Consider the following 12,126-nt stretch of genomic DNA (forward strand, 5'->3'; position numbering starts at 1 on the left):
CGCATATCTATGAGAAGCCAGTTGTCAATATGCTGCTTAATGTGTACAACACACTGCCGGGATCTAGACTGCTTGAAAAAGAACATTAGCAAGCAGGTATGGTATGATCTGATGTACCGAGGGTGCCCCCTAGAGGGCAGGTGAGGGAAAAGGTGAGGAGGGGGGGAAAGGATCCTAGCATCAGTGTTGCATTGCCAGGCCAACATTCCCTTTCTTGCCTCCCCATCCATATAAAATACACCCATGCTTATTCAGGTAAAGGAAATATGGAGCTAAGCTGGCCCACCTTTCAGTGAAGCTAAAAGCTCACCAGAGTAATTCCTGAGATTTGTATTCAGAGTGGTGCTGAAAACACCAAGGTTGCAGGTTCGATCCCCATATGGGATGGCTGCATAATTTAACAACAACAACAACATAGTATTTATATGCCACCCATCTGGCTGAGTTTCCTCAGCCAACAGAATAATAATACAGTGGTACCTCGGGTTAAGTACTTAATTCTTTCTGGAGGTCCGTTCTTAACCTGAAACTGTTCTTAACCTGAAGCACCACTTTAGCTAATGAGGCCTCCCGCTGCTGCCCCGCTGCTGGAGCACAATTTCTGTTCTCATCCTGAAGCAAAGTTCTTAACCCGAGGTACTATTTCTGGGTTAGCGGAGTCTGTAACCTGAAGCGTATGTACCTGAAGCGTGTGTAACCCGAGGTACCACTGTAATAATAATAATAATAATAATAATAATAATAATAATAATAATGGCAATAAAGTATCAAACATAAAAAACTTCCCTAAACAGGGCTGCCTTCAGATGTCTTCTAAAAGTCAGATAGTTGTTCATTTCCTTGACATTTGATGGGAGGGTGTTCCACAGGGCAGGCGCCACTACCAAGAAGGCCCTCTGCCTAGTTCCATATTCCTGCATTGCTGAGGGTTGGCTTAGAATTAGATGATCCTCAGGGTTCCTTCTGACTCAACAGTTCTGTGATTCTGTAACATATTATTCCCGGCAAATACACATTTATACCATCTTTCATCCAATGAGCTCAATGTGACATACATGGTGGTTCTCCTTCTCTCTGTTTTGATTCTCCCAGTACCCTTATGAGGTAGCTTACGCTGAAAGACTGTGACTGGTGAACTTTATGGCTAAGTGGGCCTTTGAGACATGATCTCCCAGGTTCTCTCCCACTAAGCTGCATTGGGATTGTACTTTCATTTCCCACCATAATACTCTTTAGCTGTGGTGATTTGAGTTTCAACTTGTGCTTCCCTATGAAATTTGATTTGAATTTCAAATTGTGCTTCCCTATGAAAATAAATACTTGGTCTATACAGGCAAAATAATTCTGACGAGAACTGAGAGGAGTCTTTAGCTGTACAGAGATACCTCAGGTTAAGAACTTAATTCGTTTTGGAGGTCTGTTCTTAACTTGAAATTGTTCTTAACCTAAGGTACCACTTTAGCTAATGGGGCCTCCCGCTGCTGCCGCACAATTTCTGTTTTCACCCTGAAGCAAAGTTCTTAACCCAAGGTACTATTTCTGGGTTAGCGGAGTCTGTAACCTGAAGTGTATGTAACCTGAAGCTTACCAGAGGCGTATGTAACCTGGTAACCTGTATGTACGCGTATGTAACCTGAAGCTTACTCTGTACCAGAGGTACAGAGGTACCACTGTATTAGTAAAAGTTGTGAAACTCTGCACAGGATCAAGTGAGGCCCCGAATCTTGTGTCCGACAAATGCTGCTTCATAGCAAAAAATACAAGTGGCACCTGGAGAATTTTTTAAAATAGTTGTTTCCTATTGTGCTTCTCTTTCTTTTGTACAGATGAATTAAGCTCTTGGGATCTTCTGATTTGCCTATCTTCCAGCAAAGCTGACCACGAAAGTTGCTTAAATAAAGTAGAATCGCATGGAGCCACATTACTGCAGAAGGTATGGTTCAAAACTGCCATCTTTGTTTTTGATATGCCCTTAAGTAGTTATTGGCCCACCCAGTTAGATGCTAGTTCTGGCACCTTTATCGTACGTTTTTGGTGTTATAGCTATCCAACCGATATGGGAATTTGCTAGTGTTAGAAGAGGACCATTGTGTGAATGATGTCTCAGGCACAATCTGCAAAAACTCTACTTGAAAGACCTCTGAGAATAAGACTGAGAGAAAACAGCCTCCTGAGATCTTGGATAATTTTTGCCAGGAACAGGCAACACTTGTTTCAATGAGGCTTTTGTGGCAATGAAAATTGCAGGTGCTGAGGGCTTGAATTGGATTGGGCCTGCAATAAACCCAGTGCTTTTTTTTCTTTAAAAATGTTTAGGGGTCCTCTCATTTTCCTACTCATATTGAAATATTGCCCCTCAATGAGGCCAAACTTAGATTCACAAAATGTTTAGGGATATGCATACCCCCAGAAAAAAGCACTGTATAAACCCATGCTTAATCCAGGCAGAGCCCCTATACAGTGGTACCTCAGAAGTTGAACAGAACCTGTTCTGGAAGTCCGTTCGACTTCCAAAACATTTGGAAACCAAGGCGCAGCTTCCAATTGACTGCAGGAAGGTCCTGCAGCCAATCGGAAGCTGCGGAAGCTGTGTTGGACATTGCAAATCGTAATGCTCACTTCCGGGTTTGTGGCATCCGGGAGCCAAAACGTTCAACTGCCAAGGCGTTTGGCTTCCAAGGTACGACTGTACTGGCAAATTAGAGAATCATGGAGTCAAAAGGGACGCTGAGGATCCTCTAGTCCAGCCCCCTGCAATGCGGAAATATGCAGCTGACCCTTACGGGGATTGAACCTGCAGCCTTGGCATTATCAGCACCACGCTCTAACCAACTGAGCTATTGTGGTGTGGGGCACAACAGCCCTGCATTTGAGGGTGGAACTCTGTGACTGACATCACCTGAGGTTTGGCCTGAGATAGCTAGTCCAATGGTCTGATTCATTCGAAGGCAGCTTCATATCCTGAGTGCAGGCCATCCCAGCATTTCAGGCTAAGAATCTCGAGCAAAAGACCTCTGAGATGCTGGAGAGGTAGCTTCTTGTAAGGGTGAACAGCACATCCCGTTGGCTTGATTCTGGAGAAGACAGCTTCATGGAGAGTTGTAAGCACATGTTTAATTCTCCCCCTTTGATATAAGTGAAAAGTGCAGTGGCTTAGCCTTGGCTGGATCATGCCCACTGAAATTTCTACACGATGCCGCAACAATTCTTCGTTATCTGACCTAGATTGTTGTAGTTCACCTCACCCACAGCTGGAATTCAGCTCTCACACATTGCAGTAAAAATATAGGATTCCAAAGAAATGGACACAAATGTCTCATTGAGGCAAGAATGCTTGGGAACAAAAGGAATTAAAGTGTGCAACATGCGCTCGGCATTTTGAAAGGATTGAGTGCCCCTTCTGTTGGGTGTAAGTGGGTGTCACAAGTTTTCTTGCCAGGGCAGGCTTGACTTTAAGATTTTTTTTTTTTTAAGGCTTTATTGCCCTTTTATAAACATCCCTCCTAGGAAATTGGCAGTTGTATCCATAAATAAACTAAATGCCAGTAGGGTTTTGGACTGAATGCCAAAGAGGAAACTTGCCTCGATTCCTGATGCCTTGGGGATGTTCACACCTACGTGACTTGCAGTTAAAAACGAACAGGATTTAGGGCTGATTGAAACCCTCAAGATAGTTTCTGTCCATTTTCTCTCCCCACAAAGGGAATGAGTCCCAGCTAATATCTCTGGAGCAGCAGAGCGCCTTAGTGGCATCTTTGACTGCCACAATAAAAGTGACGCAGCAGCTACGAAAAGGAAACGCCAATGATCAGAATCTCTCCCATTGTTTTCAGGCAAATGCCATTCCCCAAATACAGCGCCTGCTTTGCAGAAAAGAAGGGTTATGCCAGATAGTCAGAACATTTCCAGGTAAGATTTTGATTTATTCCAATGGACGTTTGGTTAATTTTTTTTTTAATAAAAAAGTCTTTGTGTTTCTGCTGGAATGTGAACCCACATTGGCTCATCTTGGGTCACTGTTGAAAATAACCTGTTACTCACAGTGCCAGGGCAGCCCATCCCGTTTTGCCGCCTGAGGGGAAATGAGAATGAGCTGCCTCCTGCTCCCCTGGCTGCCATATCCTGTCCTGCCCCCCACCTCCCTGTCTTCTCCTGCCCCCCACTTCTGCTGCCACTGAAATGCAGCAAGAGGGACATCCCACAAAGCCTCCCCACTTGTCCTCTCCACCCCAGGGGGTGGAAGACGAGTGGCAGTGCCATGTCCCGGAAGTGGTGGGGTGGGCAGGGAGCTGCCTCTTCTGCTTCTGCCACCTGAGGCGGCTGCTTTACCCTGCCTCATGTGTGGACCAGCTCTGCGCGGTACTTAAAGGTCATTCAGAGGCATTAAAGCTATTCAGTGCTCTTGTGATGGCCTGGGATTCAGACTCAGATGCTGAACCTGAGGGATCCCAGCCTGCACAGGATTCCCCGCCTCCAGAACCAGCTGAGCCAGGGCTGGGGCATGAGCCTGAAGGGTCCTCACCTGTGCTTTATCCTCAGGTGCAGGCATCAGCTGAGTCTGCTCTGGTTCCTGAGGTGATGGAGGACCCATTGCCTGCAGGTGCTCCACTCTCAGCCCCGTCAGAGGAGGCTGAGGTTGCCTCTGGGTCTAGTAACCCTCCAGCCTCTCCTGAGCTGCAGAGGCTCAGGGCAGAGAGGCAGAGGGAACTAAGTTCCCGCAGGAGGAGTGCTTGCCTCCAGGCCAGAAGGGCGAGTCACCTGTGGATTGGGGCTGCCCTATGCCTCGGGGAAGATAAAAACCGGCCAGCCCAGTCCCAAGTTGCGGGAGCAACATTGTTGGTAGCCTGTTCCTGACCTGCCCTGGCTTCCTGCTTGCAAGCCTGTTCCTGACTTCACCCTGCTCCCTGCCCTGCACCCAGCTTCAGCTACTATGGACTGCCTCCATGTTGCACCTTTGACCACGGACCGGACTTGGACCTTGCCTCTTGGGTAACCCACAGGACCAGCACAGCTCTCCATGCATTGAAAGAACATGTGTGTCTGGTGGTTGCCCTGGGAGCAAGCAGACGAGCATCACTGCAAACATGCCCTGCTGTCTGTGCATTCACAGTGTGGGAAGGGCCTCTATGCATCTTCTTCTTCTTCGGCAATCACTTGTAGCTGAGTAAGATTGTCTTCCATAAACTCAGTTTTAACAGTGAGTCCATAAGTGACTGGGGAGGCCAATCCTGAATCCACACATGCTTCCACAGTGGGGACATAGGTTTCTGGGAGTGAGATGAACACGGTATGGATTTGCCAAGCGTGCCTTCCTCTTTGTATCTTTCTCCCTTGCGTCCTGAGTTCGAGCGTCTTCAAAGTCCATGACGCCTTTGGTAAAGGCTGTTCTCCAATTGGAGCGCTCGCAGGCCAGTGTTTCCCAGTTGTTGGTGTTAAAGATTTGCCTTAAGAGAGTTTTTGAACCTCTTCTGTTGACCATTGGCATTACGTTTACCATTTTTAAGTTCAGAATAGAGTAGTTGCTTTGGAAGATCGTCAGGCACAACATGACCAGTCCAACGAAGCTGATGTTGAAGAATCATTGCTTGAATTATTGCTCATGCAGGAGGGGGACACTGCTTCAATGAAGGTCTCCCCTTTTCATGGAAGAGTCCTAGGGGCATGCACACTTACACTCTTAGTGCCCCTTTGCACACCAGCAATATGTGCAGATGGCTTTGTTGTGGCTGCATTGGAGGGCAAGGCTTGTCAGGAAAGCCCCATGAACCCCCATCACACCTCCTTCGGTGAATGAGAGAGTAATTCAGACCCCCTTGCCAGATAAAGGAGAATGTGGCCATTCTAGGCTTGCCCTAAGGCCTGGTTCTCCTTCATCCTGTTAGTGATATGCCCTTCCAGCCTGAATGTGCAGGCTCTCCTGACATAATGCTCCTCTGTGTGGAAAACAACAAGGTGTCTCCTTTTTGTCACTGCCATTGGTAAACAATTGGGAGCCAGGAATCCTTGCCAGGAATCTAGTGCAAATGGTAGCGAGATCTACCAGCAGAGGCAGATCTCCCTTCTGTTCTAGGGTAAGTTTCTGCATTATTGCATGATGTCAGTGGCCCACCTATCAGTGGCCCCAGTCCTGTTACTCACCACCTGGCCCAGGGCAGGGCCTGACAGGCCCATTCGGACTGCTGCTGCGGCTACCACCCAGGAGGACTACCCTGCTCAGCGCCTGAGGGCCCCAGTCCTGCCACTCAACACCTGGCCCAGGGCGGGGCCTGATGGGCTCTATAAAGGACTGCTGCCACTGTTGCTGCTGGGCAGAGAGGGCTCCGTTTTGTTTTGTTTTTTGCTTAAATTGCTGTTATTTTTTTACCTATGTCATTTTAAACTGTGATATTAATGCTGTATTCTTAGTTTTAGATTTAGATTTATGTGGACATTGTTTCCCATTTTTGGGAATGTGGTTTATTTATTGTTTATGACTTTTGTAATTATGTAAATCTTGTTATGCTGTAAGTCGCCTTGAGCATTGTTTCTTTAACTGTGGAAAGGCGGCATGCAAATAAAAAATGATGATAATGATGATGATCTGAATTTTCTGCCTGTTGTGCACCTATTGATATGGACATGGCATTTTTTAAAGTGGTAACTCGCCCACCACAAACCTGGTACTAGAAGCTTTAAAGACTGGGGGAAGAGGGAAGGATAATCTTTTTAATGGTTGAGCATACCCAGCCCCTAGTGTGTCCCTATTTTCCAAGGGCGTCCCGGATTTAGAGAAGCCGTTCTGCTTTCTGATTTCAACCCGAAATGTCCTGCTTCTCCTTAGGCTGTCCCTATTTTCATTGGAAAAATGTGGGAGGATGTAGAGTTATCCAACCCCCTAGTTGCCTGAAGGCAATCCCGTATGGGGAAGGTTTGTTTTTTTTAACGTTTAATGTTTTAATACATGGTGGAAACTGCCCAGAGTGGCTGGGGCAACCCAGCAAGATGTGTGGGGTATAAATAGTAAAATTATCATCATGGAATGGGAGTCCCTATTTTCATTGGAGAAATGTTGGCGGATATGCATACCTAGGGGGGAAATGAACTTAACTATTACATTATAAAAGGAATAGGATTGTTTTGGTGTCAAAGTGGCTCACACAGCCAAATGACACACCAAGGAGTGTCTCGTTTTTACCACCCAGAGTCCTCAGCCATACTTGAACTTTAAAAGGGGGGGGGGCTGAGTTATCTTAGAAACAAGGACATAGCCTGCACATTGATTCAAGAGGAGCGATTTCAAAATATAAATAAAACACTTTCCTATTGTTTCTCTATTTTCCCTTGGCTCTTCTCCTCAGTCAGGATATCCTCCCCTGTATCTGCTGTGTTGATTTAACTTTAGTTTTCCTGGCAGCACCTTTCGAATTAGCGTTCAGCGCAAGGATTACGGCTTGGAATTATGAAGTTTTATTGCCCGGGGGTCACGTGCATAATCTTGGAAAGGAAATTGGAATGGGCTCCTTTGGGTTGCTCTTGTGCGCTGCATGCGATGCCTTCTCGCAAATTAATAGCTGTGCTCCAAAAATGAGAAGTCACCACTAGAATGAGAGAACAAAATAGGGAGGAGAAAGAGGGAGACAAATAAAACTTGAGTTTTCCTAAGAGGGGTGAGGCACAACAAAGCAGAAAGTTAAGGGCATGATCTAGCTGTGTGAAAATCATTTGATTTTCTTTATGGGAGAGGCTTAAGCAGATGTTTACCTCTCACATTGCAATCGATGGGAGTTTAAAGTGTTTCTTTTTGTCTGGATTTTGCTATCAGCAGAGGGTTGTTGTTGTTTTGGATGAGTAGTGATAAATAATGGCAGTGTGACTGCTTCTTATAAGTGCCTATATTTCTTAGATTTGTTCCGTCTTTCGCAATACTTTTCACATTGCTTCTGCAATCGGGTCAGCCCGATTTCCCCTGTGTTTTTCTTTAACGTGCTTTCAAAACAACAATTTTGCCACAGGCAGCCTTTCCCTTCATCCTCCGGCCCGATGGCGGCATGTGGTGAGTCTGCTGCTCAGTTTGGCTGCCAGCCACCGTACACTCCCTTAGCCCTGACAGAGACATCGTGTCTCTCTTCATCTTTGTGGTATCTTCCACAACAAAAATAGTGTATCTAGACTGCAGATGAATTCATCATGCGAAAGGCTTGGCTGGATGAATCCCTAGCCAGAATGAAGATTGCCGGAAGAAATATCAACAACCTCAGATATGCAGATGACACAACCTTGATGGCAGAAAGTGAGGAGGAATTAAAGAACCTTTTAATGAGGGTGAAAGAGGAGAGCGCAAAAGATGGTCTGAAGCTCAACATCAAAAAAACGAAGATCATGGCCACTGGTCCCATCACCTCCTGGCAAATAGAAGGGGGTAGTGAGAGATTTTACTTTCTTACTGCAGATGGTGACAGCAGTCACGAAATTAAAAGACGCCTGCTTCTTGGGAGAAAAGCAATGACCAACCTAGATAGCATCTTAAAAAGCAGAGACATCACCTTGCCAACAAAGGTCCGTATAGTTAAAGCTATGGTTTTCCCAGTAGTGATGTATGGAACTGAGAGCTGGACCATAATGAAGGCAAGAATTGATGCTTTTGAATTATGGTGCTGGAGGAGACTCTTGAGAGTCCCATGGACTGCAAGAAGATCAAACCTCTCTATTCTGAAGGAAACCAGCCCTGAGTGCTCACTGGAAGGACAGATCATGAAGCTGAGGCTCCAATACTTTGGCCACCTCATGAGAAGAGAAGACTCCCTGGAAAAGACCCTGGTGTTGGAAAAGATGGAGGGCACAAGGAGGAGGGGACGACAGAGGACAAGATGGTTGGACAGTGTTCTCAAAGCTACCAGCATGAGTTTGACCAAACTGCGGGAGGCAGTGGAAGACTGAAGTGCCTGGCATGCTCTGGTCCATGGGGTCACGAAGAGTTGGACACGACTAAACGACTAAACAACAACAAAGACTGCAGATATTGACATGGCAGATGTTATGTGCTGAGCTGAATCCTAGAACAATAGGAGCCAGAATGCAGCAGTCTGACTGGTCTGCAGGAGCCACCCAATTCAGCTCCAGGTGGAAGTGAATCAGCGATCTGATTGGCCTGCAGGAGCAGCCAATCAGGCTTCTGGAGGAGGTCAATCCGCAACCTGATTGGCCTACAGGAGAAGCCCGGAATTATCAATGACGTGAGGCCCATTGTATAAATAATATATATATAGCTAGATGTCTTGGGGAAAGTTTCATTCATTGCTACTATGAGCTGAATAAAGAGCATGAAATTCACACTCAACTCCGAGTATATTTCAGCAGACATGGCTTGGAAGCTACCTACATTTCTGGTTGCTTTGCTTCTTCTTTCTTCTTCTTTTGAATTTTATTTATAAGTTTCCAGAGTTTACAAATTTAACACAACATACATACTTTCCCACTGATATTTAATTACCAGTCGACTCCCCGCCCCTGCTGCCCCTCCGTAATTTCTAGTGTTGCTGCATATTGAAATTATCCTATTCCCCGTCCTTTCCTATTATTCCCAAATACATATTTTACTGCCACTTTTCATTCAAATCCTACCTGCGTTTTTACATGTTTACAATGATTTTTCAAATATTCATAGAATCACAGAATTGTAGAGTGGGAAGGGACACGAGGGTCATCTAGTCTAACCCCCCCCCCCGAAATGTAGGAATTGGTTTGCAATCCTCTTTCAAACCTGCCTCTTCTTGGTCTCTAAATTTCATAGTTAAATTTTCATAGTTAAATTTGCTAATCGGGCACATTCCATTTCAACTGCCACCACATCTGGCTTCACTTTGTCAGAGGAAGCAAGAGCCATTGGTGAGGTGATCTTTCCTTCTTTCCCCACCCATTTTTCTGGAATATGTTGCAATTTCTTGATGTGAGAGACCATCACAGAGTTCCCCCCATCTTCCCAGTTACAGTTTCACAGTAGCAGGTGGTTGCTTAGTGCTGTCAGCTGTGAATTGTGTCATCTTCATCTTCATTCCTTCTGCAGGTTGATCGATAACCGGCTGCCTTAACCTTACATTTCTTGTCTTTTAAAAAAATATTTTTTTTTTTATTTTCTTTTCTCATAACAAATATCCAATAGCATTACTAAACATTCCCTTTTCAATTTCCCCCCTCCCTGTTGACTTCCCTCAGCTTCCATTTCTGGTTTATTACATCAAATGATATATTCTGCTGTTTGTATATAATATTGTGTTATCATATTGTTATACTTCTTGTTCTCTGTAAATAAAATTCTAAATGTTTATTTAAATCCTGCCAGCGAGTCCATATTTTGTTGTTGTTTCTGCAGATATATTGTAAAAGGTTCCCATTCTTTTTCGAAATCGCTATTGTCCTTTTCATGCAGTTTGTCCATTGACTTTGCTAACTCTGCATAATTCATCAGTTTTTCTTACCATTGTTCTTTTGATGGTACTTCTCCATCTTCCAATTTTGTGCTATTAAAATTCTTGCTGCTGTTGTAGCATGCATAAATAATGTCTGTTTTTCTCTTGACAACTCTTATCCTAAAATACCTAACAAAAAAGCTTCTGGTTTTTTGACAAATGTTATTTTAAACATTTTTTTCAGTTCATTGTATATCATTTCCCTTTTTTTAAAAAAATATCCTGCAATCTCACTGCATGTGGTAAAATGTACCCCTTAACTTTACATTTCATTGTAAGTTTCTTAGGTCTCTTTTAGCAGTGGGCTGAACCCAAATATCTTCCTTTCCTCCTAAGAGAAACACCCACACGTCCACAGTTAGTGATGCAAATAATTATTGCTTTAAAAATTGCCAGAGTGTCATCAGAAATCACTTGGAACCAAGCTACGAATCATTGCTTTGAGAGGAAATCCCCCGCTGGCAAAAAAAATTAAGGGGTCCCCCCCCAAAAAAAGCCAATACTAGCTTCAGAAAATGGATTTTCCTCAGGAATGCCCACCTACTCAAATCCCATTAACTATTGGTCACCATCCCTAAACTAATGCAATTTCCATTTAAACAACAACAACAGCTGCCAGGCATATGATTGTCATGTGTAGTTTGCTTCTTAGTCAGGTGATACTATGCTTGCTCTTTATGGGGAAATCTCTACTGAAAGTCAGGATAAGATTATATAGATTGTATTATATATCACTCAGCATCTTAAAAAACAGAGACATCACCTTGCCAACAAAGGTCCATATAGTTAAAGCTATGGTTTTCCCAGTAGTGATGTATGGAAGTGAGAGCTGGACCATAAAGAAGGCTGATCGCCAAAGAATTGGTGCTTTTGAATTATGGTGCTGGAGGAGACTCTTGAGAGTCCCATGGACTGCAAGAAGATCAAACCTATCCCTTCTTAAGGAAATCAGCCCTGAGTGCTCACTGGAAGGACAGATCGTGAAGCTGAGGCTCCAATACTTTGGCCATCTCATGAGAAGAGAAGACTCCCTGGAAAAGACCCTGGTGTTGGAAAAGATGGAGGGCACAAGGAGAAGGGGACGACAGAGGACAAGATGGTTGGACAGTGTTCTCAAAGCTGCCAACATGAGCTTGACCAAACTGCGGGAGGCAGTGGAAGACAGGAGTGCCTGGCGTACTCTTGTCCATGGGGTCACGAAGAGTCGGACATGATTAAACAACTAAACAACAACACCATATGGTGTTGTCATGAAGAACTTCTTCCTTTCTGTCAATATACCGATGGAACTTCCATTATGTGTTTATATATGCCTCCGCACTGCTTAACTCTGGACTCGGCTACGCAGCTGCCAATGAAATGTTTTAAATGTGTCGCAGAGCGCAATACACAAATGTGATGCTAGATGGCGATGGTGAGCTGTGCCAAATTCAATGTATTTTTCAAAACTTTTTTAAAGAAAGCATTTTTTATATGTGTGTAGATTCTGTGGGATTTTAAATATTTTTTTGTAGCTTCACTAAATACCTGTCACCAGTGCCTCTATTTGAAATCCTAGAATCTCAACATTCTCTGAATTCTCACATGGTGACCACGGTGGGAAAGCAAATTTTGCTTCCTCTTGTACTGTTTTCCTTTGTATCATAGTGACAGAGCCTTGAGAAACTGTTTAGAGGAGAAG

General features: G+C 44.4%; 1 protein-coding gene across 1 annotated transcript in view; it reads left to right on the forward strand.

The window, feature by feature from the left end:
- Positions 1–12,126, forward strand: part of CPED1 (cadherin like and PC-esterase domain containing 1) — a gene marked incomplete at its 5' end in the record, with an annotated part of 117,460 nt that overhangs the window by 29,926 nt on the left and 75,408 nt on the right. The window contains 2 exons of the mRNA XM_081877864.1: positions 1,827–1,933; positions 3,834–3,909. Of these exons, the coding sequence (XP_081733990.1) occupies positions 1,827–1,933; positions 3,834–3,909 (183 nt within the window). The remainder of the gene's footprint in view (positions 1–1,826; positions 1,934–3,833; positions 3,910–12,126) is intronic.

Source organism: Podarcis erhardii, assembly GCF_964252035.2.
Source record: "Podarcis erhardii genome assembly, chromosome: 10".
NCBI lineage: Eukaryota > Metazoa > Chordata > Lepidosauria > Squamata > Lacertidae > Podarcis > Podarcis erhardii.